This window comes from Podarcis melisellensis (genome assembly GCF_964234715.1).
Source record: "Podarcis melisellensis genome assembly, chromosome: 11".
NCBI classification, from domain to species: domain Eukaryota; kingdom Metazoa; phylum Chordata; class Lepidosauria; order Squamata; family Lacertidae; genus Podarcis; species Podarcis melisellensis.
The window spans coordinates 37901804-37927343 of record NC_138543.1 but is presented as its reverse complement, the minus strand read 5'-3'; the positions used below and the strand labels follow the sequence as shown (position 1 = coordinate 37927343).

Here is a 25540-nt window from a genome sequence, read left to right as displayed (position 1 = left end):
AGCCGGCTCCCTTGGCCAATAAAGTGAGATGAGCACCGCAACCCCAGAGTCGGTCACGACTGGACCTTTACCTTTATTAGAGGTGTTCTAGGATCCTGGAACTAAGATGGTAGCAGCTGTTAAAGTTGGTTCTACAGTTCTGGGGGTCCTTGGAAACTCCCTATTGAATCTTTTACAATGGTGCCACATTCACTTATAAGCTGTCTGACATAAGCTGATAACAGCAAGGTTGTATACCTGCATCCTGAACCAATTATCTGATATGGGCATGAGGAAGTAGGTGCACTCTTGGAGCTCCCCTGCCCAAATCAACTTTCAAAGGTGGTAACTGATCTGCACACTCTGATTTTGCATACATAGATTGGCTCCCTCCTTTGAAATGAATAGGACATTGCAACAGCTCTGTATGTGTGCAAAATGCACGTGGAACTTTGGATAGGGTGCTTTTTTAAAAAGTATGCCTCTGGGGAACAAAATACTATTATTTTGCTGTTGGTCTGGTAAATGCTTGTGCACATTTTGTTGGTGAAAACTCCTTCATTCCCTCACACACACCCCTCAGACGTTGAGATCTCTTACATAATTTGCAGTGTCCCGTTGTAAAAGGTTCATTTGCCATCTACATCAAAGTTACTACGGCTCCCCATCACCTCCCCCTCCCCAATTACAGAAATTCTTTTCTCTCACTAGAGACTTACGAAATGTCTGCTTAGTTTTCAAGAAAAGGAAGAAAGCGGCCTGGCAGAAAGATCAGTGGCTATATTTTAGTAGAGCTCTTGACTAATTCTGCTGTTTTATGTCCTGCTGCACACATTGAACTGCACTTGGGCAGGGGGGGAAGGAATCTGAAATACTACTTTTTTTAAGTGCTAGTCATAACAGGACTTTCAGCTATGCCATTCCTCTAAAATACAGGGATAAGAGGTTTTCCTGTATTGCAGCCCACAGACTTCTATTTCAGACTCCCTGGAAGTGGCTGCTCAAACCATTTGCCCAACAGGCTCACTACCCACTGGGTATATATATATTTATATTTTTAAATTGTGATTGTGCTCCAGAAAGCATTCCATATTAACATCTATGACATTAGACAGCATTTCGTCCAAAGTAGACATAGCCATGTTTATTGTGGGTCTGGTGCAATCACAAGACAGGTTTTACAGCAAATATCCATTAAACAAAGGTCTAGTATTCACACAAGGAGATGAGGTGATAAACCTATGTCTGGACTGCACCACTTCAGACAGCGGGTGTCTCCCTGATGTGGTTGCTTTAACATAGTGTAGCAAAAAGCTAGTACGAAAAGGGAGACGGCTGTCCTGCGGGATGCCACCTTTTCCACTGTGCATGAAAATCGTGCTCAAGGTTAAGGCCACATCCTCTCTATTCAGCTAAAGCAATATAATACCACTTTAAACAGTCATGATTTCCGCCAAAAGAGTTCTGGGAGCTGTAATTTGTTAAGACTGCCGAGAGTTGTTAGGAGAGAACAGGGAGAAATGTAAAGTATTGCACTTGGGCAAAAAAAATGAGAGGCACAAATACAAGATGGGTGACACCTGGCTTGAGAGCAGTACATGTGAAAAGGATCTAGGAGTCTTGGTTGACCACAAACTTGACATGAGCCAACAGTGTGACGCGGCAGCTAAAAAAGCCAATGCAATTCTGGGCTGCATCAATAGGAGTATAGCATCTAGATCAAAGGAAGTAATAGTGCCACTGTATTCTGCTCTGGTCAGACCTGACCTGGAGTACTGTGTCCAGTTCTGGGCACCACAGTTCAAGAAGGACACTGACAAACTGGAATGTGTCCAGAGGAGGGCAACCAAAATGGTCAAAGGCCTGGAAACGATGCCTTATGAGGAACGGCTAAGGGAGCTGGGCATGTTTAGCCTGGAGAAGAGGAGGTTAAGGGGTGATATGATAGCCATGTTCAAATATATAAAAGGATGTCACATAGAGGAGGGAGAAAGGTTGTTTTCTGCTGCTCCAGAGAAGCGGACACGGAGCAATGGTTCCAAACTACAAGAAAGAAGATTCCACCTAAACATTAGGAAGAACTTCCTGAGAGTAAGAGCTGTTTGACAGTGGAATTTGCTGCCAAGGAGTGTGGCGGAGTCTTCTTCTTTGGAGGTCTTTAAGCAGAGGCTTGACAACCATATGTCAGGAGTGCTCTGATGGTGTTTCCTGCTTGGCAGGGGGTTGGACTTGATGGCCCTTGTGGTCTCTTCCAACTCTATGATTCTATGACTCCTAATCGCAGAGCTTCAGTTCCCAGAGTAGATTAACAATCAGTCCCTCTTCTCAGGAAACTCAGGGCAATGCAGTTCTGGGAGGATAATAGGAGTCTCCTAACAACTCTTGAGGGACGTGGGTGGCACTGTGGGTTAAACCACAGAGCCTAGGACTTGCCAATCAGAAGGTCGGCGGTTCGAATCCCCACGACAGGGTGAGCTCCCGTTGCTCGGTCCCTGCTCCTGCCAACCTAGCAGTTCAAAAGCACGTCAAAGTGCAAGTAGATAAATAGGTACCACTCCGGCGGGAAGGTAAACGGCGTTTCAATGCGCTGCTCTGGTTCGCCAGAAGCAGCTTAGTCATGCTGGCCACATGACCTGGAAGCTGTACGCCGGCTCCCTCGGCCAATAAAGCAAGATGAGTGCTGCAACCCCAGAGTCGGTCACGACTGGACCTGATGGTCAGGGGTCCTTTTACCTTTACCTTTAACAACTCTTGGCACCTTTAACAAACTACAGTCCATAGCAGGGGTCAACAAACTTACTGTGCCTCGGGCCGGTGTGTCCAGTGCCGATCACACGGAGGGCGGGGAAGTGCGTGCCCATACGCATGCACGCACACTATTTCCGGCGCACTTCTGGGTTGGACGAAATAGCTTGTGTGCATCTGGCCTCCTCCGACCCGGATGTGCACCGGAAATAATGCTTGTGCATGCGCAAATAACGCTTGCACATGCGCACAAGGTATTTCCTGTGCTCCTCCGACCCGGAAGTGGGTAGCCACACAGCGCAGCACCGGTAAGAGCAGGTGGCGGCGGAGTCGCCACGGGCCAGATAAACAAGTCTCTCAGGCCTTATCCGGCCCACGGGCCTTAGTTTGGGGCCCCCTGGTCCATAGGATTCTTTGAGGGAAGCCATGAGTATTAAAGTGCTATCATAGTGCTCTAAATGTGTAGTACTGATGTGACCTAACATAAGAAAAGTCCTGCTGGATCAGGCCAGTAGCCTATCTAGTCCAACATCCTATTCTGACAGGAACCAGTCGGATGCCCCTAGGAAACTCACACGCTGAGCGCAGCAGCTCTCTTCCCAGTTGTGAATCCCAGTTGCTGATACACAGAACCAAATGCTGGTAAGGAAACTGAATGATCAGTCTAGGACAGGGGTCAGCAACCTTTTTCAGCCATGGGCTGGTCCACTGTCCCTCAGACCATGTGGTGGGCTGGACTATATGGGGGGTGGGGGTGGGAATCAACGAATTTCTAGGCCCCACAAATAACCCAGAGATACATTTTAAATAAAAGCACACATTCTACTCAGGTAAAAACACGCTGATTCCTGGATTGTCCATAGGCTGGATTGAGAAGGCAATTGGGCCAGATCCGGCCCCCGGGCCTTAGGTTGCCCAGCCCTGCTCTAGGAAGTAGGAAGGCCCATGTGGAAGCAAGCTGACTCAAAGAAATGGGCTGGATCGAGATTTGCTCAGAACAATAATTATTTCTCCATATGAGGAAAATGGCATTTCATTATCTGTAAGGTACATGCAGAAGAAGAGTAGATCCGCGATGGCGCACAGTGAAGGATTCGGGGAGGGAGTGTGTTTGGAATTTGGAGGCTTAAAATTACTTCAAGGGAAACGAATGATATGTGGAGACAGTCCAGGCATGGAAGGAGGTTGATATATTGGCCCCCTCGGGAGATCAATATTCTGGTGTGGGACATAAACATTTTAGGACACTAGTTCCTTCACCAAACTCAATTTTTGTTGGCTTTTGTTGCTGCTGTTATTCTAGTTAACATGCTTACAAATGGTCAGATCTGAAGCTGATTTTTCTGTAATAATCAATAATATCCTATTTTGTGGGGGGTGGGTGGGGGCTGATTATTGCTTTTGCAAATCCTTGTACCTATACTTTTGCGGTTTATACCGCCTGGCTTTGTGTGTGTGTTTTAATTTTAGTATAAGAACTCTACCAGACCTACTGTGAGTACTCTCAAGTGTTTTATTAAATTGCAAGGGTGTAGCCTTTGGCAGGACTTAATATTTGCAGTGGTCACTCATTACCTATACTGAAATATTTGTAACAGTGAATTAAAATAGAATTTCTTCAGGTAATATTTATCCTGCACCAGGATTTTCCCTCCAGATTAAATGCCAACAATAATAACTCCCTTTCTTCTGTGTTTTATTCCAGATGTATTTATTTTAAACCAAATTCTATTATGGCTCTGGACTGTTGATGAATTCTGAAATTACATACGCATAGCTTAAAGACGTGACTTGATGCCAAAACCTTTTCTCTAGAGGGCAGTTCACTCTCATGGTCCTGGCCCCCTGGGACGAGAATACTACAGACCTTTTAGAGTTTGTGTGGTTTTGATCCAATTTGCATGTCTGAAACATTCTTGGTCTATTTCCTAGTTCAGGGTCTGTAGTCCTTACCAGTTTGATCCTGGATTTTATTAGTCACAAGCTGTCAATAGGATGGTCTCTGGAACCTTCTAGTAGGTAAATAGTTTTGCTGTACTTCTCCAACCTGGTGCCCTCCAGATGTTTGGGGCTATATATGCTAGGATCCCTAGCCATTGGCTATGCTGGATAAGGCTAATGACAGCTGTAGTCCAAAACATCTGGAAAGCACCATGTTGGGGGAGGCTGCTCTTGCACTGTTTTTGAGATCCAATTGCCTTTGCATTCAGCTCTAAAATTCTGCCATCAAGGTTTTCTCAAAATTCCCCTGAGGAAAATCTGCTTCTTGCTTCACTTCTGGGCAATCCAGTGTTTGTTTTCTCACATAAATTCTAAGCTGAAATTTATTAGGAACTAGCTTAGACATCTGGGGTGGCAATTGCAGGGAGCACATTTGCCTCCCTCCACCCCAATACAGTTTCTGTGGTCTCCTATTTGTATATTCAAGTCCCCATTGCCTTCTGTGGAGAAGGGAAGGCTCTGTAATCTGGAACACCCCCGAGGCAAGGGAACATACTTGCTTATTGCTGGCCTATTGTCCTCAAAGGCTATAGAGGTGGGAAGGCCATGTGAGCCCCACTTCCACATAAGTGAACAGACTAGTCCCCTTTCTCATACATGTCAACATACTCTACTTACATGTATGGGCAGATTTAATTAAAGCCTGACCTGAATTGCAGGGTTCAGGCCAGGCAAAGTGTTGTTTGCTGGGTCAGGCTATTATAGTCTCATACAGAAGGATTTTAGCCAGCAGCCCTACGTTTTGTAAATTTGAGATGCATACATAGAATCATGGAACTAGAGAATTGGAAAGGATCCCAAAGGTCACCTAGTCCAATCTCCTTGAATGCAGGAACCTCAACGAAAGCATCCATGACAGGTGGCCACCAAACCTCTGCTTAAAAACCTCCAATGAAGGAGAGTCTACCACCTCCTGAGGAAGTTCATTCCACTGTTGAATAGCTCTTACTGTCAGAAAGTTCCTCCTAATGTTTAGTCAGAATCTCCTTTGTTGTAACTTGAATCCATCTTCCATGTGAAAGCCCTTAAGATATTTGAATATGGCTATCGCATCTCCTCAGTATCCTCTTTACTAGGCAAAACATACCCAGTTCCCTCAACTGTTCCTCATAAGACTTGATTTCCAGACGCTTTATCATATTGGTCTCCCTCTGCAAACTTCCCAACTTATCACTATCCTTCTTGAGCTATGGTGCCCAGAAGTGGACACAATACTCCAGGTTGGGGGTCACAGGGTTGCTGTGAGGATAAATGAGAAGTAGAACAATGAACAGTAAACCCTCATTTTACGTGTTGGTTCAGTTCCAGGGGCTACATGTATACATGAAAATCAAATATAAGCAAACATCTGGAGCTGCCCCAAGGCTAGCGGATGAGGGGGGGGGGAGAGAGCATTCCCAGTCCTCCCACAGCCGGTTCATTGATTGGGTTTGTCTGAGAGATTAAAAGCTCTTTTCACACTGGGTCTGCTTTGGTTACTTGCTGGGCAAAGTCCATTTGCTACATTGGCTCTAGCAGATTAGGGACACATGCAGGATCTCATGGGAACTCTGATTTCCCTGGCAAGCAACTCTCCACCTTGCTTGTGACTTGACTTGCGCAGTTTAAACTAGCTCACCTTTAACTTCCTAAGGCTGAAACTATGCAAGTCAAATGCACTTAAGAAGAGAGATTACAGTGGTACCTCAGGTTAAGAACTTAATTCGTTCTTGAGGTCCGTTCTTAACCTGAAACTGTTCTTAACCTGAAGCACCACTTTAGCTAATGGGGGCCTCCCACTGCTGCCGCGGCACCGCCACATGATTTCTGTTCTTATCCTGAAGCAAAGTTTTTAACCCGAGGTACTATTTCTGGGTTAGCGGAGTCTGTAACCTGAAGTGTCTGTAACCTGAGGTACCAATGTACTGTAGGCTGCTTTGAGCTCCTTAGAGGAAAGGCAGAATAAAAATGCATTCAGTAATATTGCTAGTTGTTGTTGTTGTTGTTGTTACTAATTGAATTCAGTGAGACTTCAAAATAGCTTTAGATTCATTTTGCTTACCTGATCCGTCTGAACTCAGTTCTGTGCGTGCATACTTGGAAGTAAGTCATGTATGTACAATGGGGCTTACTTCCAGGGGAGTGTGCACTGGATTGGTTGTCTGTTGGTTAAATCTGAATTTAAGTGGAGTTCCTAGTTTCCAAATGCCTGATGTCTGGGCTGCTAATTTTTGGAATTGTTAAATATATGTCCTTGAGGCGTTTGCTGCAGTTTCATTCAAGTGGCTTTATGAACGTATCCTGCTTTATTTACTTATTATAAAGATGGCAGTAATTTTATCCTGCCACAGTTGAACAACTTGCGTACAAAAACTTCCAGTAACAAAATACAGTGTAAGGTTCTGACTGCTCTATTTTTATATTCTTAAAACCTCACGGCAATTTCTCTTGCATGAACTTCAGAAGTCCCATGCTTAATTTTGAATGAATGTTCAAAATCTAGCCAAAACGTTTAGGTTGAGAAATTGGGCTGAAATATTTCCCATGTGATTCGCAATACTTCCTAGCATTGGTTCAGTTCCGGAATATAAAGGATTGGCACACACACTTTCCCCTGCCTGCCGCCACCTTTTTTGCAAATGTCTTCTTTTTTTTTTTGCAAGAGAGGAAGAAGAACTGTGCACCTGTGAATTATCTTTATTTTTTCTGTAGATCCCAGTAGGTGTAATGGGCATAATCGTGTCCATGCCTAGGATTTGATTTTTGTAGGATTTTAACGTGCTGAACTGTGCTGGATTGCATTTCGTGGGCATAGCCAAGAGAAAATTAGGTATGTATAAGTCCCACTGAAGGGGGGAAAAAGAATTTTGATTTTTGCACAGTGTATCCAGGGCTCTGCTTATACTGTTCATCAGTTGTATGCTCGGTGTACTTTACTTTGAGCCAAAAGTTAGATACAGCCAAATGTTGTGTCTCATGCAGCATCTTGATGCTTCAAGGTTGGGGGGCAGGGAGCAGTTACACCTCTGTTGCTCGTGCCTCAGCAAAGTCTGAAGGTCTTGAGAGAATTCCCCAGAGTTTTTACTGTTAAAAACCTTTACAGGGAACATGTTTATTATGGTACTTAACATATTAAATATCATATAAGAGATCAAAATTAAGAAAGCAGGAAACCGAAGCTGGATACCATAATCTTCTTAATTATAATTACATTCATATGTTACAAAACATCTGGAAGAGAATGCTGGAATTTCTGTTTGGTACATTCGGAACCCCTTGGACTAAATTCTCAAAATTGAGTGGAAACAAAAAGAGCCATTAGAAATGCATCCTATGTAATTAGAAATACATTTAGTAAGAAGAGTACAGCATTCTGTTAATCCGCTCAATTTGTTTCCTGCATCCAAAGCTTAGAAATTAATTTGAAAGAATTTTTTGAGGAAGCGTGAAACATCATTGTACATTCTTGTCATCAGCTAATATCTCAATGCACAAAAAGCTTTTTTTTAAAAAAAATCAGTTTGGGTTGGGGAAATGATATCACAAAAAGATATCCTTCTGCTGCAGCCGATGGGACATGAAGCCATTAAATCAGGGGTCAGCAAACCTTTTCATCAGGGGGCCGGTCCACTGTCCCTCAGACCTTGTGGGGGGCCAGACTATATTGGGGGGGGGGGGAATGAACGAATTCCTATGCCCCACAAATAACCCAGAGATGCATTTTAAATAAAAGGACACATTCTACTCATGTAAAAACACGCTGATTTCCGGACCGTCCGCTGGGCGGATTTAGAAAGCGATTGAGCCAGATCTGGTCCCCAGGCCTTAGTTTGCCTACTCATGCATTAAATGTTAACATGGTTATATTTCAGTGTCAGTATTTGGAAGAGTAGAAGTAGCTGTAGAAAGAATGACACGAAAATGTCATTTGAGTGCTGATACTTCCTATACAGCTTGGATTATATAAACTATTGCTTTAAAAAACACTTTCGTTTTAAAGGTTTCTCAGTAGGGTCTTGAAGTTGCATGCCTCTTGACTATTAAACTCCTATTGCAATTTTAATGTTATTTGGAGCAATCTTTGCTTTGTTAAATGCATATTTTTAATTTTTCTATGTTTATCCCTCATTGTGTTTTGTATTTCTCCTCACCACATAACACTGAAATAACAATATGTTTCCCAGTATCTTCAGCTGTCTACTCTCTTCACCTTCCACCCACCCTCAGGCCACTGGCATCCATAAGTAAATGACAGATTGGACTGAAATAAAAAACAGAGGCGAATTAACACCCCCTCTTAAAACTTCATCTCCTGTGTTCTTGGTCATCCTTCCTCTCAGTCAGTAGAAAAAGAACAGAATGCTTAGTGTACTCTGCCAAGTGTTGAGCAAATTGCCCAGGGCAAGTAGCCATGATAGAAATCTTCCCTTCTGTGGAAATTTTCTAACGAATCCGGGGGTTTGTAGATCCGAGATAACATCAAAGTTGGCATAGCTGTATGCAACCAGTGGATGGATCTTTCTTTCTCCATTGACTTGACCAATAATAATAATAATAATAATAATAATAATAATAATAATAATTTATTATTTATACCCCGCCCATCTGGCTGGGCCTCCCCAGCCACTCTGGGCGGCTTCCATAAAAACCAAAAATACAGTAAAATCACACGTTAAAAACTTCCCTGAACAGGACTGCCTTAAGATGTCTTCTGAATGTCAGGTAGTTTATTGCTTTGACATCTGCTGGAAGGGCCAATGTGCAAAGCTCTTTATCAAACTCTTTCGCTAGGAGTGAAATCTTGCGAGAGCCTTCCAGAGCACAGTTAGCAAGGTGGAGAGTTAAAAAGCTCTCTACCTTGCTTAAGGGGTTAGACCCATTTGGGAAGCTGGCTCTAGAAGGTAAGATTGCTTGTGTCTGGGCAGTTCCAAGTTGGTTGTTCAACTATACGTGTTTTTACGTATGCGGGCCATGCCTAAAATGTAGCCCCCACTCCAGTTGCAAGTCAACTGTATAATATTAGTTTATATCTTTTTCTTTGTAAAAGTGACGCCGCCATAAATGAGTGATGCTAAAGAGGTGTGTCCATAAGGGCAAACCAGATGTGGCCCACCAGTGAATTGGTCAGGGAAGATGGTCTGGCAGCTTCTGGAGGCACCAGGTTAGTCACTCTTGCTGCAGAAGAACAAGGGATGGTATGAGACATGTAGGAGTTTGTTTACTACTTGTATCACTGGCACAAAAATCTCAAAGGCACAAATAATCAGGCTGTTTAAAGACCCTTTAAATTTTGGGCTGCACTCTTAAGATGTGCTGATGAGTTCAGTGCAGCAACACTCAGAGAAGAAAACAAAACCACAGAAAAGGGTTAGCTGCGTGATTTACAGCACCTCTGGGGATACAAAGCTCCTGTCTGGCTTTTTGTGGCTGACCAACATCCTACAGCTCAGTCATGATCTGAAATGAAACCCATTTTACATAACTCTTATTTAGTCTGTCCTGAAATGAAATTAACTTTGTAGAAGTTCAATGCAATTCTGCAAGTTCAATAAACTGACACAATGATTTCATTTTAAAGAATTCTGCTAGCAGGCTGCTGCATTCAACAAAGACTGGATTGTTTTGTGGCAAGATGCTTCAAACGTTCTGGGCATGTGGCTGAGACTTGGCCACTTACCTGTAGCATAGGTAAAGGTAAAGGTACCCCTGCCCGGACGGGCCAGTCTTGACAGACTCTGAGGTTGTGCGCCCATCTCACTTAAGAGGCCAGGGGCCAGCGCTGTCCGGAGACAGTTCCGGGTCACGTGGCCAGCGTGACATCGCTGCTCTGGTGAGCCAGAGCCGCACACGGAAACACCGTTAACCTTCCCGCTGGTAAGCGGTCCCTATTTATCTACTTGCACCTGGAGGTGCTTTCGAACTGCTAGGTTGGCAGGCGCTGGGACCGAGCAGCGGGAGCGCACCCCGCCGCAGGGATTCGAACCGCCGACCTTTCGATCGGAAAGTCCTAGGCGCTGAGGCTTTAACCCACAGCGCCACCTGCGTCCTACCTGTAGCATATGACCAGGCAATAACAAAAACAGTGAAAATAGGTTTGTCAGTCTATATATAAAAATATTGTTGTAATGTATTTAGAAAGTGAGAAGCAGTGATTAAGCCATGTTGAATTAACAAAATTAGATAAGGTAAGTCCCCCCCCCCTATTTTCTTGTCGATTTGTACAGTTTTTTGGCATTCTCCTTTCCTGTAAAGTGAGCCACTTATACCTTTTGATTAAATACACGAAGATAATGTGGCTCAAGGTTCCTGGAGTAAGAAATAATAACAGTCTCGTAATACAAAAACATTGCAAGTATTTGGAGGCGTTTCGTGGTTTTCCGCAGCTCCCCCATCCCCCCATTTCAGTAGAATCTAAGGTTTCATAGAAATTTACCATAGATTGAAATGAAGGTGTTGAATACCAAACTTCTGTGAGCCCTTTTAAGGAAAGTATATTTGCTTTATTTATCTTAATTCCCCTCTTTTTTACCCTCTTTTTTAAAAAGCGTCTTAATAGTTCTTGAGAACTGAAGTGTGAAGCTTTTCTTACTCTCTCAAAATATCTGCTAACTCAGCATGTGTACTGTCACAATGATATTACTAACGGGAATACTAATAGATCAATCTACAAATGATGATAGGAGGTTCTTGCTACAGGGTTATGTTCCTTTGTAAATCAGGCAGGTAGAATGCTGCTTAAGCTGCTTCAAAATGGGGCAGCAAGATGGTTAACTGGGACTGGAAATATGGAAATATGATCATATTATGTCAATGCTTTGTTGTCTGCGTTGACTTCCAGTTCATTTCTTGCCCCAAAACAAACTGTAGGTTTCGGCCTACAAAGCCCTGAGTGGCTTGGGACCAGGTTACCTGAAAAATGGTCCCTTCCCACGTACACCTGCCAAGACCTTGAGAGCACCTTTAGAGTCTCTCCTCTTCTTTCACTTTGCACTGTGCTTGCATTTTCCCAGCCCTCAGACCCAATTTCAGAGCATGTGGGGGGGGGGAGGAGAATGCCCTGTTGCACTAGTGAAAGTCTTTGTGTGGGCAGCCACAAGCAGAACTAGTAGGCTGAATCTCATTCTCAGCTCTTTTTTTTTTTTAATGCAGTGGCTTTTTATTCTTTTGCTGCTTATATTTTATTTCTGTGCTTTACGGTTTTAATCTTTTTACTGTAAACCGCCCAGAGAATATTTTATTAATGCGGCAGCACAGGCAACTTCCCATATGTTTGCATTTGGCACCCATGCCGACGTGCACACTGTTTTCAACACCAAAAGCGAGCAGGTTTGCCTTATGCACACTCTGCCAACGTGCAAGGTACCTCAGAATGCAAGCGACACGCAAATGGGAAATTGCCCGTATATACATAAATACAGGGATACCTCCGGTTGCGGACGCGATCCGTTCCGGAGCTCCAGTTGGATCCCGAGGTATCCACAACCGGAGGTACCACTTCTGCACATGTACACGGCACGGTAGAGCGCTTCTGTGCATGCGCGTGCGGTGAAACACTTCCAGTTTTGCCGCTTTCACAACCAGAAGTTTACGTTACCCAAACGTAAGCTGAGGTGCTACTGTATATAAATATGAAGAGCAGCTTTAGTGGCATCTGCCTTCTCAGTGACCTGGCAGAATGTGTGTGCTTTGGGGGAAGGAAGCTGAAACCTAGTCCTGAAAGCTGAGTCCTTGATGTATTACAAAAACACGCTGAAAAACAAGGCAGATATAGATGGCATTCTTTTTTCCAGGTAGTAATGGAGTGTATAACAGATAAAGGTAAGAGTGTTGTAGTTATTATAATAGGATAGGAAATGATCTAACTAGGAAATGGATCTGATTACATTTTTTGGTAGTGACATATTTGGTGATGTAAACTGTGTTGCTTTTGGCTTTGTTGTATGCAGAGGTGTGCCTAAGGTCCCTTGTGCCATTGGCAAGAAGTTGCATCGGTGTCCCTGACAAGAAGCTGTATTGGCACTCTCCCCAGGAAAACAAAAACACTTTACTGCACACCTTTGTGCCATGGTGCAAGAAGAATGGGAAGCTTCTCCCACTTTTGATCAAGACCACAACTGCGGTGCCATGTCGTTGTACACATATACCGTACATCATGCATTGCATAGTCTGATAGGTGGTTTTTTCCTCTCCCCCTGGGCGTACGCTCATGGCATGGGTCAGTTTCACCAGCACCTAAGTAGGCCTCTGGTTATTTTGTCCTCAGTGTAACAAAACTCAGTGGTGATATACGCGTATTGCAACCGAAAGAAACTATTTAAGCATATTACTGGCACTTTATTTAGGCGCTTTCTCTAAATGACCACGGGTTTGAAAATGTATGGCAAGTCTTGCTCTTTTATTTGTGAACAAACCATGTCCTGCCAGTTTAAAGAATAAGTTGAGATAAGCACAACATGGGCTAAACATACTCAAGTGACTACCTAATGTCAACAGATGCAGAATAGTTCCAATTAGTTTTTTCCATTAAGTTTAATGGGAGGTGGCTTCCAGATTTCATTGTATGAATGTTGAGAAAATTATATTTTAAAGTGTCAGATCAGAAGTCTGGGGGTTGATTCATTTTTTAAAAGCAGAATTTTATCTTGCCTTTTCCTCTGGGAGTTTGGTCATCTCATTTGATCCTCCCAACAGCTTGGTGAGATATGTTAGTCTGAGAAATAGCGACTAGCCCAAGGCCATCTGGTGAACTTCGTTGTTGAGCTGGAATTTGAACTTCGTAGTGAAAACACCACATTCCTGTTGCCTTCAGTGTGTGTGATGCGTGGGTGTATGAAGTTGTATAGATGGTATAACTGCTGCGGTGGATTTTCAATAATTGTGTCTGCTGAACTTGTACTTTACTGTGATTATTAGAATTGTTTATTTATTACCCATCCTTCACTCTTGAGATCCCCGGGGCGGATTACAGCATTTAAAACACAATATTAAAAACAATTTATCTTGTCTTGTGCTTCGTAGGCTTCTCTTACTACTGTACTTTTTACTTTTTTTTGTAAAATCTCTGATGATGATAGTATTGGTATTATTACTACTGCTATTCCATACAGCCTGCCCTTCTTCCCAGTAGATCCCAGTTGTGGGATCTAAAGTACAAAAACGTAATTACATAAACATACAACAATAAATACAGAACCCATTTAAACAATCCGATCAGCTAAAAACCACAGCTAAGTCTGAAAAAAGGCAGCTGACTAATACTGTAAAACATAGGAGTTATACAAAAGAAACTTCCACAGTAGGACTTTGAGCTGGATAAAGCAGGGGAGAGACGGGTGTCTTGCCCCCTTTTTGTCCCTCGGCGTGCAGAATATCTGGAACGAGACTGTAATGTGGCTTGACATTAAACCAAGATGTTCATGCTGGTAGTGAGGATGCAGTGTCTTTTCCAGTATTTCAGGGCCACGAAAAGGCTGAGCCTATACCCTTTCCAAGGCTATTGTTTCAGCAGATCCAGTATGTTTGTGATTAAGTCAGCAGACTGGCGAACATGAAGGGTGTGCTGTTCAGTGTGGAATCACTTCCATCTGTTGCAAATTCTTGTCAGATGTTGGGAAAACAGCAGGCAAAAGCTAATAGCAAGTGTTCTATCCATGTTCCAAGGAGACGTTATTTGTTGCATAGGCTTATAGTCTGCTGTTAATTGAGTTAATGTAGTTTGTTGTTTTTCGGTGTGCTCATTTATTTGGGCCGCAGTCTGGAGCGCTAACTGTGCATCTAGCAAGGCTTTGTGCTTACCTCTTGCAGCAGCTTCCAGCGACGGCTCGCAGCAAGCCATTTTTGAAATTCTGAGAAATTTTGAAAAGCAGCCTGCAACAGTTGCTGTGTGGGCGTGGAGCTGCCCTCCAAAGAAAAAAAAGGGGAAGACCACTCAAGGGAGGGGTGAGATCCTGCTTCAAATGACTAGGCACTAACAGTAATTAAAGTAATTAAGGAAAGGATGGATAACTGTCAAAGGAGGAGTGATCCCAGAAAAGGAAGATCTGTGTTTGTTTGTCAAGATTTAAGTACCAGGTGGCTACCATCTCCTACGTTCAGGAGGTACTAAAATAAGCATAGACTCAAGCTGCTTGGTAGGAACACACCCTTTAAAGACAAGTGGACTGGGATTTAGCCATGCTTACTGTACAAGTCGGGTGGCGCTGTGGGTTAAACCACTGAGCCTAGGACTTGCCGATCAGAAGGTCGGCAGTTCAAATCCCTGTGATGGGGTGAGTCCCGTTGCTCGGTCCCTGCTCCTGCCAACCTAGCAGTTCGAAAGCACAAAGTGCAAGTAGATAAATAGGTACAGCTCCGGCGGGAAGGTAAACGGCATTTCCGTGCGCTCCTCTGGTTCGCCAGAAGCGGCTTAGTCATGCTGGCCACATGACCTGGAAGCTGTACGCCAGCTCCCTCGACCAATAAAGCAAGATGAGCGCCGCAAGCCCAGAGTCGTCCGTGACTGGACCTAATGGTCAGGGGTCCTTTTACCTTTACTATACAACTAGTGTTTGGTTTCAAAACAGTGATTGAGAACCAGCATGCACAATGAGTTTCAGAAGAAAAGCACCCCACGAAATCCTAAAGTTGTGGTGAAACTTTGCCCGTTCACATTGGCTGAGTTTAGATGCAACAATAAACAATGGTTTGTTGGTGAGTGCACAAGTCGTGAACTCATGTGGTCCCGTCTGCCTCTGGTGCAGCCTCAAAAAGAAAAGTGGAAGCTTCTGTTTCTGTTTAGCATTGTGCCCCTACCCTAAACAGTGGTTAATATACATTATGGTGAGCTGAAACAAGTCGCCAAAGTGATTAAAAGGAGGCTTTTATGACTTGTTGGATTGTTTTAACTAACCGTAGGTTAACTGCAGTTTGTCATGGTTCAGAAAACTGTGGCTAGTTTAAAACAGACATTTTTTAAATGAACTTCTCTTACTGGCTACATGGTGATAAGGTGCACGTGAGCCCAAAATGTGGGGAATAAACTGCTCTTCTTTTCTAGTTTGTAATGTTTGTAGTTTGTAATTTTAACATTATTCTGTATATTATATTATTCAGTTTTGTAATGATGCAGTGTTGTTCACTGCGTAATACCGTATTGATTATTGATAATGTGAGCCAGTGTAGATGTAACATCATTTGCAGGAGTGTGCCCTCTTCCCCAGGCATACTGAACCCATAGAAGGTAATTTGAAGTATGCACATTCAATTTTAAGCTAACCGTAGTTTCCTGTGACATCCAAACTACAAGCTCTCATGCCAACCACTTGTGTAAGCAAGCGGCAAGTCTTTTGTAGTGTTGCTGATGAGTTGTTGGTACATGTGCATCTCAAGATGTGCTCACATCAGTTCTCTCCTCCACCCTTCATGGGATACATCCTGAGAAAAGCTGGGGCACTCCGAATAAGCAACGGAAATGTAATATATTTGTATATGAACACCATGACTTAATCACTGCAAGTCTGAATTGCCTAATCAAACTCTGGAGTAACTAATTTACTATTTTTAACATCTGTATCGCTGAAGAAGACCATGAGTTTGAAATACATTTGGCAATCATAACTGTTATTCACCATACGTATTGGAGATTTGAACTGTCATTCTCTGCCTGTGCCCAAGGATATAATTTTTCAAACAATTTGTTGAATGTATCTATTTTCACTGGCAACTGTGGGACCAACCAGATGGTGCTCCTTTGGGTGTCTGATTTGGCCAATGTTTGCTGATCCCTATTCTAAGAATTCTATCCTGAGATCAAGAAATTTCTATACTACAGATAAATTTTGCTTCCACATCCTCGGAACCTAGTAATTGGGCACCTTGAGTACCAAGGAATTCATGCAGCCATTATTACTACTTCTCATTCTGTTATTTACATCCTAATCAGTAGTTTTTATTTGCTGCTGCTGCAGCAGCACAATGAATGGAGGTCTTTCATTCATGAGTTTACAAAGATGCTTAAGCTCCCTTGTTGAGTTATATTTGTTTAGAGCTCTGAGGGAGAAAGGTTTGAGTTGTCAGGGTAGAAATAATTTTGGTTTCAGAAGCACAGCATACTGCATTGCAAAACTGTTGCAGAGGGTGGAAACAGACAGGAAGGATACTCTTGGGGTTATGATGTCTCTTGCCATCACTCAAAAGGCTGGGTTTCCATTTTGCTTGTGCCACCTACTTCCATTTATACTTCACTCTTAAGACTTTTATGAATAAGCCATTTATGGCCTCATTTTCAGAGATCTTGTTTTCAAGATGTGGAGCCAGCCTTTTCTGTATGGTCCAGCTTTTTAGAAGCTAATAGTAGTATAGTAACATTTTTCTATTTCACCCAGGCAATTTGGTTTTCTAACGTTTGTAAGTCTAAATTCTTACCTACATGGTCACTATAGAACTGCTATTATTAGTGCAGCATGCTTGTGTGTTGGTTTGTTTGAAACATTTCTATCCTGCCTTTCACAAAGGGTAGATAACAGCAAAAAAGGGGAACAAAATATTTATAAATTGGAAACCATCTACATAAGCTGACCTATTCCCTCCCCTTCCTTGGTTGCCCCTCCCTACCCTTAACCATGGTCTAGAAAGCATTAGTCCCACCTGTGGCTAACGCTAACTTCTTAACCTAGGTTCAAAAACATCCTGCCAAATTAAGGCTGAGATTTACTTATTTAAATATGTGCATCCCACCTGTTATACACGGCAGTACACACAAACAAATAATCAAGAAGCACCATAAAACTACAATTAATTATAAAACAGCACCCACTGCATCACAAGTAGGGAAGTGGATCTGGCCAGAGGCCCATATTTTTATTTTCCCCCATCCCCCGCAGGCCAAGTATGACAGGTGGGTGGGGTAACTCTCCCGTCAATCACCTGAGGTCATAATTACGTTGGATGATCCATTTTTGCCTGCATGGCTTGAACTTGAACTGTGTCGGCAAAGGCACAGCGCTTTGCAAGCTCAGACAACTGGCTGATTGCCTGCGCTTGCCAAGCCTGGCCAGAGTGATTCTAGTTAGATTATAAGTGGTGATTCTGCTCTTCTTGTCTTCGCTGCATCTCTTGAGCTCCTTTAGTCTGTGCATGGTTAGATTTAGCACATTTTTGTAGCTGGACATTTGGAGCATCAGAGATGCTTCAAGCAGGTGTGAAACAGCCTTCATGCCTTCTCTTGTCTCTAAAGTAGGCCTCTCTGCTGGCGACCATAGATATCAGTTCTAAGAACTGGCTACTTTTTCCTCTATGCAGTGTTGCTGCCAGGGTAGGACTAATTCAGCAGAATTAGCAGCAAAGCTCTCTAATCACAGCAAGGCTAGCTTACCAAATGCAGAAGAATGTGAAGTAATGCACATTACAATCTAAAGGGGTGGGGGTGGGCCTTTTAAGACCATTAAGTCAAGAGTCTAAAATTACCTAACTGCACCAGTGTCTTCATTTAATCCCTTCCGTGTGTGGGATTGCATGGGGGAAACGTCTGTGTGATCCACTTACGGAAATGCCTGTCTGTGTACAGCCCAGTTCACTGGAGAAAATATTGTAAAGGAAGAAACTAGCTGTATTGCAAGTGTAATGTGGCCCTAAGAAATGGGGGGGGGGAGGTATCATTAGAGAAAAACCTCATTCAATAGTTTTCTCAGTGTATTGTTGGCAGGAATCTGGAGATCCCATATTCCTATAACTTTCCGTGTGTATTAAGCTTCTGTATGCCCAGAGTACATCTGAAAATGACTAACCAAACTTTGTGATAAATAGTGAAGTAAATATGTAGAGCATTTGGGCAGAAGGAGCCATAGTTTCGTGGCAGAGTGCACACTTTGCATGCAGGAAGTCCCAGGCATCTCCACAATACTGAACTAGACGGAGAATTTGTTGGAGCTGGCCTAAGGCAACTTCCTATGTTCATTGTGACTAAAAAAATGCAAATGAGAAAGTTTATTGCCTAAACTGAATTAAATGTATGATGATCTCAGGTTTGGACTGCGAGGTATACGGCATAAGAGATTGCTAGGCACATATATAGACTATTTACAGCACTTCACCTCTGTTAATTGGAAGATACTGGCATACCCTTACTTTACTATTTTATGTTTTCTGAAAACACAATTATTTTATTTTGCAGATGCTACATTAATAAAAGCACCACAGTAATGGTATTACATTTCTAGGACATAAAAGAGCTGCAGAGAAAAACATAATAATAAGCTACGATCTCCAGCATTCACTAAGGTGACAGCGGATGAGCTTCTGTGCCTGTAGTGTAGCATTTCATTACTTTCTACATGTTGTAAGTGCTGAAAACCATGCTTTTCAACAGCTTCACTCCAGAACTTGATGTTCATGAGACTGGTTAAGACTCTCACAAATGCACGTCCAATTTGTCATGAGCTATTAATATGTTATTTCCTACTAAGCTGGTGAAGCTTCCTTTTGAATGTGTGTGTGTGTGAGCTCAGGATCCTAACAAGGAATCTTTTTATCCTAAGTGGAAGTGACTTCAGTGCAAAATACAACATGTAAGCTACAGTGTCTAGTGACTGATCCACCCTAAGCTATTAATACTAAAAGTGTTTTTACATATTGAGAGCCCTAATATTAACCAATCCAGACAGAAAACATCTTATTTATGAACGGGAAAACTTAGATGCAGAAAGGTAAAATGACGTTCCATGGCAACTTGGCCCTGAATGCAGGGAATAACATTTGGTAGCCTTTCAGTTTGGGCTTAAATTATATGTTTCTCGTTTATATTTTAAGGGAGAAATGTTTGCTGCAAATTCAGATAAAATTTCTCTCAAAAGGAGTGTGGGAAAAGTTGGTCAGTTAATAGTTTATTTTTTATCCTGATAATTTATGTTTCTCATATTGAGTCCTCTGTCTTTTCTCAATAAGCAGATGCAAGTCTCTAGAACAATATATCCTCCCTGCCTGCAAGCAATCCACATCTAGAGGCAGAAGTTCCTGCTTCATAAACTGGACAGATGCATTTTCAAAATAGCTGTTCCCTGAGCTTAATATTGTGGCAAAGATCCATAAAATTTCCAGGACACAGATGACACCTTTAAATCTACGGTCTCATAGTCAGTATTTGTAGAAGTAATTTCATTTCTTTGCAGCAGTTTCCCAATTTCAGTAGGAAGAATGTCTGCCTCCAAGGGTTGCTATGAGTTTTAGTTAATATTTGTAAAGCACTTGACGATAAGTAAAAAATAAATATTAAGTACTTGACAAAGAGCAAAAGCTTGGCCTTGCTCCAGGTTGTAAGTAACTCATCTTCCTTAGCCTGCCAAATGAATCTAAACTAGTCAGCGATGAGACCTGTTGAGTAAGACGTTCTGTCAGTGTGCAGCTGGTAGAGGTGATATAGACGGAAATTATGAATGTGGGGAGGGTTGGGTCATGGAGAGGTTTCCTGCCTCTGCTTGCTGAGGCCAACCCCAATGCACAGCCCTATTGCCAACTTTATTTTAACTACAGTACAGTGGACATTTAACATATTACACATGCAGGTATAGCACTTCTATATCTCTGTCATGTTTTGGTTGTGCCGAAAGACTCGTGTGCTCCTGTGGTGCAGAGTTGTCTTAAATTTATGACTCTGTAGGCTCTAATCCATGCACTTTGGTTGCCCCAGGCTTTGCTCTCCTCCCCACACCAGCCCCAGAATAGCATGTGACCCCACTGGAAGACATGGCAAAAGCCCATCCCATTTGTCTAGGGGTGAGAATTCAGTGTGTCTGAGTGCACATAGGGAAGGGCCATAGCTCCATGATAGAGCATCAGTTTGCATGCAGAAGGTCCCATTTTCAGTTCCTGGTAGGGTTGGCATAGACCTCTGCCTGAAACCCGGGAGAGCCACTCCCAGTCACTGTAGATAATGCTAAGCTAGATGACCCAATGCTCAGACTTTATAGAAGTCCTGTGTTCATTGACCTGTTAAAGCTTTTTTTTGTGTCATTCAAAATCATTAACTTCCTCATTGCAGAGTAGCAGAGGACAATGAAGGGCCCTGCCAGTCTGAGTATCTCTTTCCAAGGTTGAGATAATTTCCATATTCTGGCTTTTCCCAGGACCATAAAGAGAGAAACCATATCGGTCTCCAAATCCTAATACTGTACTTTTCTGTGTCCATGCACATAGATCAACAGATCATGAATGGTACGTGGAGACACCAAGCCATTTAATTCTGTGCTTCCTTCAAGATGGCTTCTGCCGTACTTCCAGTTGTGTTGGTGGCATCCAGTTGGCCATGAGACTTTCATTTACACCAGATTGTTTCTTTTCCACACAAGGTTTAAAGAATGGCTTGATGTCATCATTTGTTTTGACAAAGCAAAGTGTTTCTTCTAATCACAACTTGTTTAAACAGTTTCCTGTATTAAGAGATAAGTAGCTATTTTATCCCTGACACAATCAGATTACATAGTGCCATGGTGCAACAGTTTCTGCATGGGAGGTAGGATCAGGAAAACCGAACAGGTTTGGCCTTGCCATGTGTTTCATAGTAGAAAAGGGAAGGAGGGAGGGGTCCCGATAAACTGGGATGTAGGAAACAGCCTTATAAACAAGCCGTACTGCTGAGCCATCTAGCTGAATATTGCCAACACTGACATTCAGAAGCTTTCCAAGGTTCAAGACTAGAGTCTCCCTACCTGGAGATGCTAGGATTGAACCTTTATACGTGAAGCATGTGTTCTGCCACTGAGCTGCAGCGCCCCCTTAGAGAAGCAAGAATTCTCTGAGAAATATGTACATTCAAATATACATTGGGGTACTTCTACACAACAGCCATGCTGGAAAAAGGAGGACTTAATGTGTTTGTCTCCTAATGCATCCAGTGAAGGAGAAAGTGATTGCTGAATTGTTGTTATCATCATCAGTTTATTAATCACCTTCTCTACAGCTGTCTTAAGATGTTACACAATATAAACAAAAACAGTTAAAAACACAAAAAGTAAATATGTTTAAAACAAAATGGGCTCCGCTTATCCAGCTGCAAAATGAAAGGTCTATCATTGTTTCCAGAAAGTGCAAGATAGTAAGCGTCTGTCATAGCTCATCAGGACTGCTATTCCATAGAATGGGGGCAGCCACACTAAAGGCCCTGCTACAAGATACTATGGAGCAGGCTTGTGAGGTTGTTGGAGCTTGGAAGAGAAGCTCTCTTGCAGACCGCAGCCGTCTTCTAGGCATATAAAGGACTGATCAGTCTTGGTAAATATAGCTAAAGTACAGAGGAGCTGAAAGAAAAGAACTGGTATCTGGAGGGGAGCAGAGCAACTTCTTTGGAGCCAAAGATCTGAAAGAGCTGCAACTAACTTTAACATGGGATGGGTTAATAATGAGTTTTGTTTGGCCGAGTTTGTTTTGTTTTTGTAGAATTGCCAGAGGCAACCAATGGATTTTAACAGTGAAGAGCACATGCAGTTTAAAGTGTGTTCCAAGGATCAGTCTCTTATGGGATGGGGAACTTGTGGCCTTCCAGATGCTCTTGTGACTGCCAACTCCCAGCAGCCCAGGGCAGTGTGGCCAATAGTCAGGGATGATGGGGTTGTAGTCCTACATCAGAGAGTAGCAGCTTCCCCAGGTATAATTAAACTGTTCTAACTTACCCTAAGTACACACTCTTGATTCTTACTTGATCAGATTAAGGTCTACCTAATAAATCCCAACAGGTGTTAACATGGCTACTTTCTGCCCAGCTCTGCTTAGCTGTATATTGGATAAGCTCAGGTTGGGGTGGGTCATTGGCTATTGATACGTATTGGCTTATATCTGTTATATACAATTAAAGCAAATGTCTTTGCTAATAGTATATCTAACCTATGGATTTTATATCAATGTTTTTTTATCTTATATGGATTTTATATCTTAATCTTGGGGGTTTTTAGTTGGGTGAAAATGTGGCAGTACCTTGTCACACAAAGTTTTGTGATTTTGTTGGGAGATGGAATGGTTAAGGTCCGTTTAGATGGATCCTGAATGCTTTCTCATGCCCAGGCAAAGGAATAAGCATTACAGTCATACCTTGAATCTCGAACGCCTTGGCTCCCGAACAAATTGGCTCCTGAACGATGGAAACCCAGAAGTGAGTTGTAATGGTTCTAGGGGTTGCTCGTGCGTAAGTTGCCGCCACTCCTGGCTAGGTTGCCTGGTTGAACCCTTTCTGTCTGGACAGCCTCTCACCCGTGGCTGTCTCAGTCGCTGGCAGAATTCGTCAGTGGGCGTTTCTTGAACTTCTTCCAGCAAAGAAGTTCTTTAACGCCAAGTCTCCTCCTACTCTCCCTTCGCGGAAGTCTTCTGCGCAGGGAAGGTGTGGGCAGCGGAGTACCTGTGCTCTCCCCGCTGGTCTCTGGTGAAGAGTCCTGGAGCCTCCTCTCCGATTCCCCCATCTGCCCCCCTTCACCCCTGGTGTTACGCTGATTTCCTTCCCCAGCAGATGGGCTGCCTCTCTCCCTACTGGGACCCTCTCCGGCATCCCTCTGGAGCCCTCCCTCCGCCTCTGGCTCCGATGGCAGTTCCCTGACATGAGTGTTCCGGTTTTTGAATGTTCTTTTGGAAGCCAAATGTCTGATAGTGCTTCTGCAGCTTCTGATTGGCTGTTAGTTTTTTAACGTTTTGGAAGTCCAACGGACTTCCAGAATGGATTCTGTTCGAAATCCAAGGTAATTGTGTGCTTGTTCTGAGTGAATCCCACTAAATTCAATGGAACTACCCATTGAATGGTAATTCCCACGTGTTTATATATAGGGTTTCAGCCTTAGATTGCTCTCCTGTAATTCTTCTAATTCCTGTAATTCTAAATCCATTGTTCATTTTTATGTGTCATGAAATTATTCCTTTGTCTTTTTTACCATTAATAAAATATGTTGCAAATGTCACATAGGAATAATATAGACCAGTTGGCCCACTACAAGAAATAAGAAGTCATTCCTTTGCAAATGGAAGAAAAGAAATAAGGATCCTTTGCTTAAATCTCATTTTGTCATCCCAGTTTCTGTGGGTTAACACAATGCTGAATTACTGTTATGAAAGGTTGGAGAAAACAGCTACAGTTGGACGTAATGTAGGAATGTGCAGTGTAAGCTTCACCCCACAGCTCTGTCAATGCCCTTTAATTCATCCATTATTCTGGACTTGGCTGCTTGCTCTTGAGTGATGATCTTTAACTCTGTGGTGGTGAACTGTGAATGGGGTACTTATGAAAAGTGCCAGACTGATAATCCTGGAATATGAAGTCATTGCTTTATCCATATAATGCACAGGTACTGAGTAGACAGCAATACTGAAACCTCACCATGCTAGCCCACAAAATAACTTGGGGTTGACAGGAAAGCTTTCCCACTCTGCCTGCATAATCCTTCGTGTCTACTGGAAAGAGTAACCAGAGGTTGCCAAAGCTTTGCAAAGAGAAACAGGTTGCTTTTCTGTGACAAAGTGCTGTTTACATAATAACAGAGAAGATCCATTGTCATGTGTTGTATGTATTAGTCACTGTTTCAGTTTTATTGGTATCATTATCTTCATTAATTAGTGTAGTACTAAGGTTAACATTTTATCAATACCATGAATTTTCCCTGCACTACAGAAAGTTCTTTTCCCCCTGCACTCACCCCAAACCTGTTCTGAGGTTTGCTTTGTTTTTTGTTAACTGCATCAAGAGTTTTGAAATTAAACAGGATATAAAATGTTGAAATGAACTTGATAGACCAAATCTGGCATAAATGAATGGCTGTACTCCATATGTTTTATCACAGTTTTACTGGGTCTTATCTTTGTCTCTTCTGGGTGGCTTTACTTTCTAAGAAAATTGAATTTATCTCAACATTGTTCTTTGCAGTGAGGACCTACGGAAGGAAGTGCGCCAGTTGAAACGTGAACTGTTAGCAGCAAAGCAAAAGAAAGAAGAAAATGCCTCCAAACTAGAGGAAAATAAAATTAAAGGTAATAAAGGCAACACATGTTTACACTTGTATACTAATGCCAAGGAATATCTTTCTCAGGAGGACATGGCACCAAGTATCCTCAAGATATCCAAATACCTTATTCATCCTGTGTTCAAAAAATACAACTCTTCTCAGTGCCGAATCCCCAGCCAGGTATTCTCCCATATTTAACCTTCCCTTGCTAGTCTGTTGATTTAAATTTAGAGTTTCTCTCCCAACAGTACTTTTTACAGAAGTATTTATTAAAAAGTTGTCAGGGTACAAGGTCTTAAATAAACTCTTGTGTCCTGATCTCTTCTATCCCTTTATATTTTATTTATTTTTATTGCATCTCTATTCTGCCTTTCCTTGAACTGTAGCACTTCCATGACAACTTATTTATTCCTTATAATTTACGTCATCTGACCCCGCTGTGTTAATTCCTATGCTCCATGCCAGCATCTTCTGCTGCTGAAGCAGCAAAAGCCACCAAAATACAAAAGTTATCCCTCTTTCAGTCTTCCTTTTGTAATCTCGCTGCCAAAACAGCCCAGGGTTTAAAAATGCATTAAAATACCTCTGACTGTATGGTACAGAATGCGTGCAAGAGTCAGACTTCATAAACCTAATTTAAACAGTGGGGTTATTGCTGACGTTACGCCATCTGAAATAAAAACAACAAAGAGCCTTGTGGCGCATTAAAGATGAACAAACATATTGTGTCATAAGCTTTTCTGGGCCAGAACGTCCTTTGTCAGCTGTTTTGGTAATACTTAGTTTAAGGAGAAAGAGGATATTCTTGCCATAGCAGAGCTAACACCCTGCCTAATGTGTTGTTGATAGGAAAGCAGTGAAGTAAGATTGGAGTACTTAAACTATAACAG

The 25540-nt window shown here is 42.5% G+C and overlaps 1 protein-coding gene across 1 annotated transcript in view; it reads left to right on the top strand.

The window, feature by feature from the left end:
* CWC27 (CWC27 spliceosome associated cyclophilin) overlaps positions 1 to 25540 on the top strand; it is a 112854-nt gene that overhangs the window by 47457 nt on the left and 39857 nt on the right. Inside the window, exon 11 of the mRNA XM_081930298.1 lies at positions 24572 to 24675. Within this exon, the coding sequence (XP_081786424.1) occupies positions 24572 to 24675 (104 nt within the window). The remainder of the gene's footprint in view (positions 1 to 24571; positions 24676 to 25540) is intronic.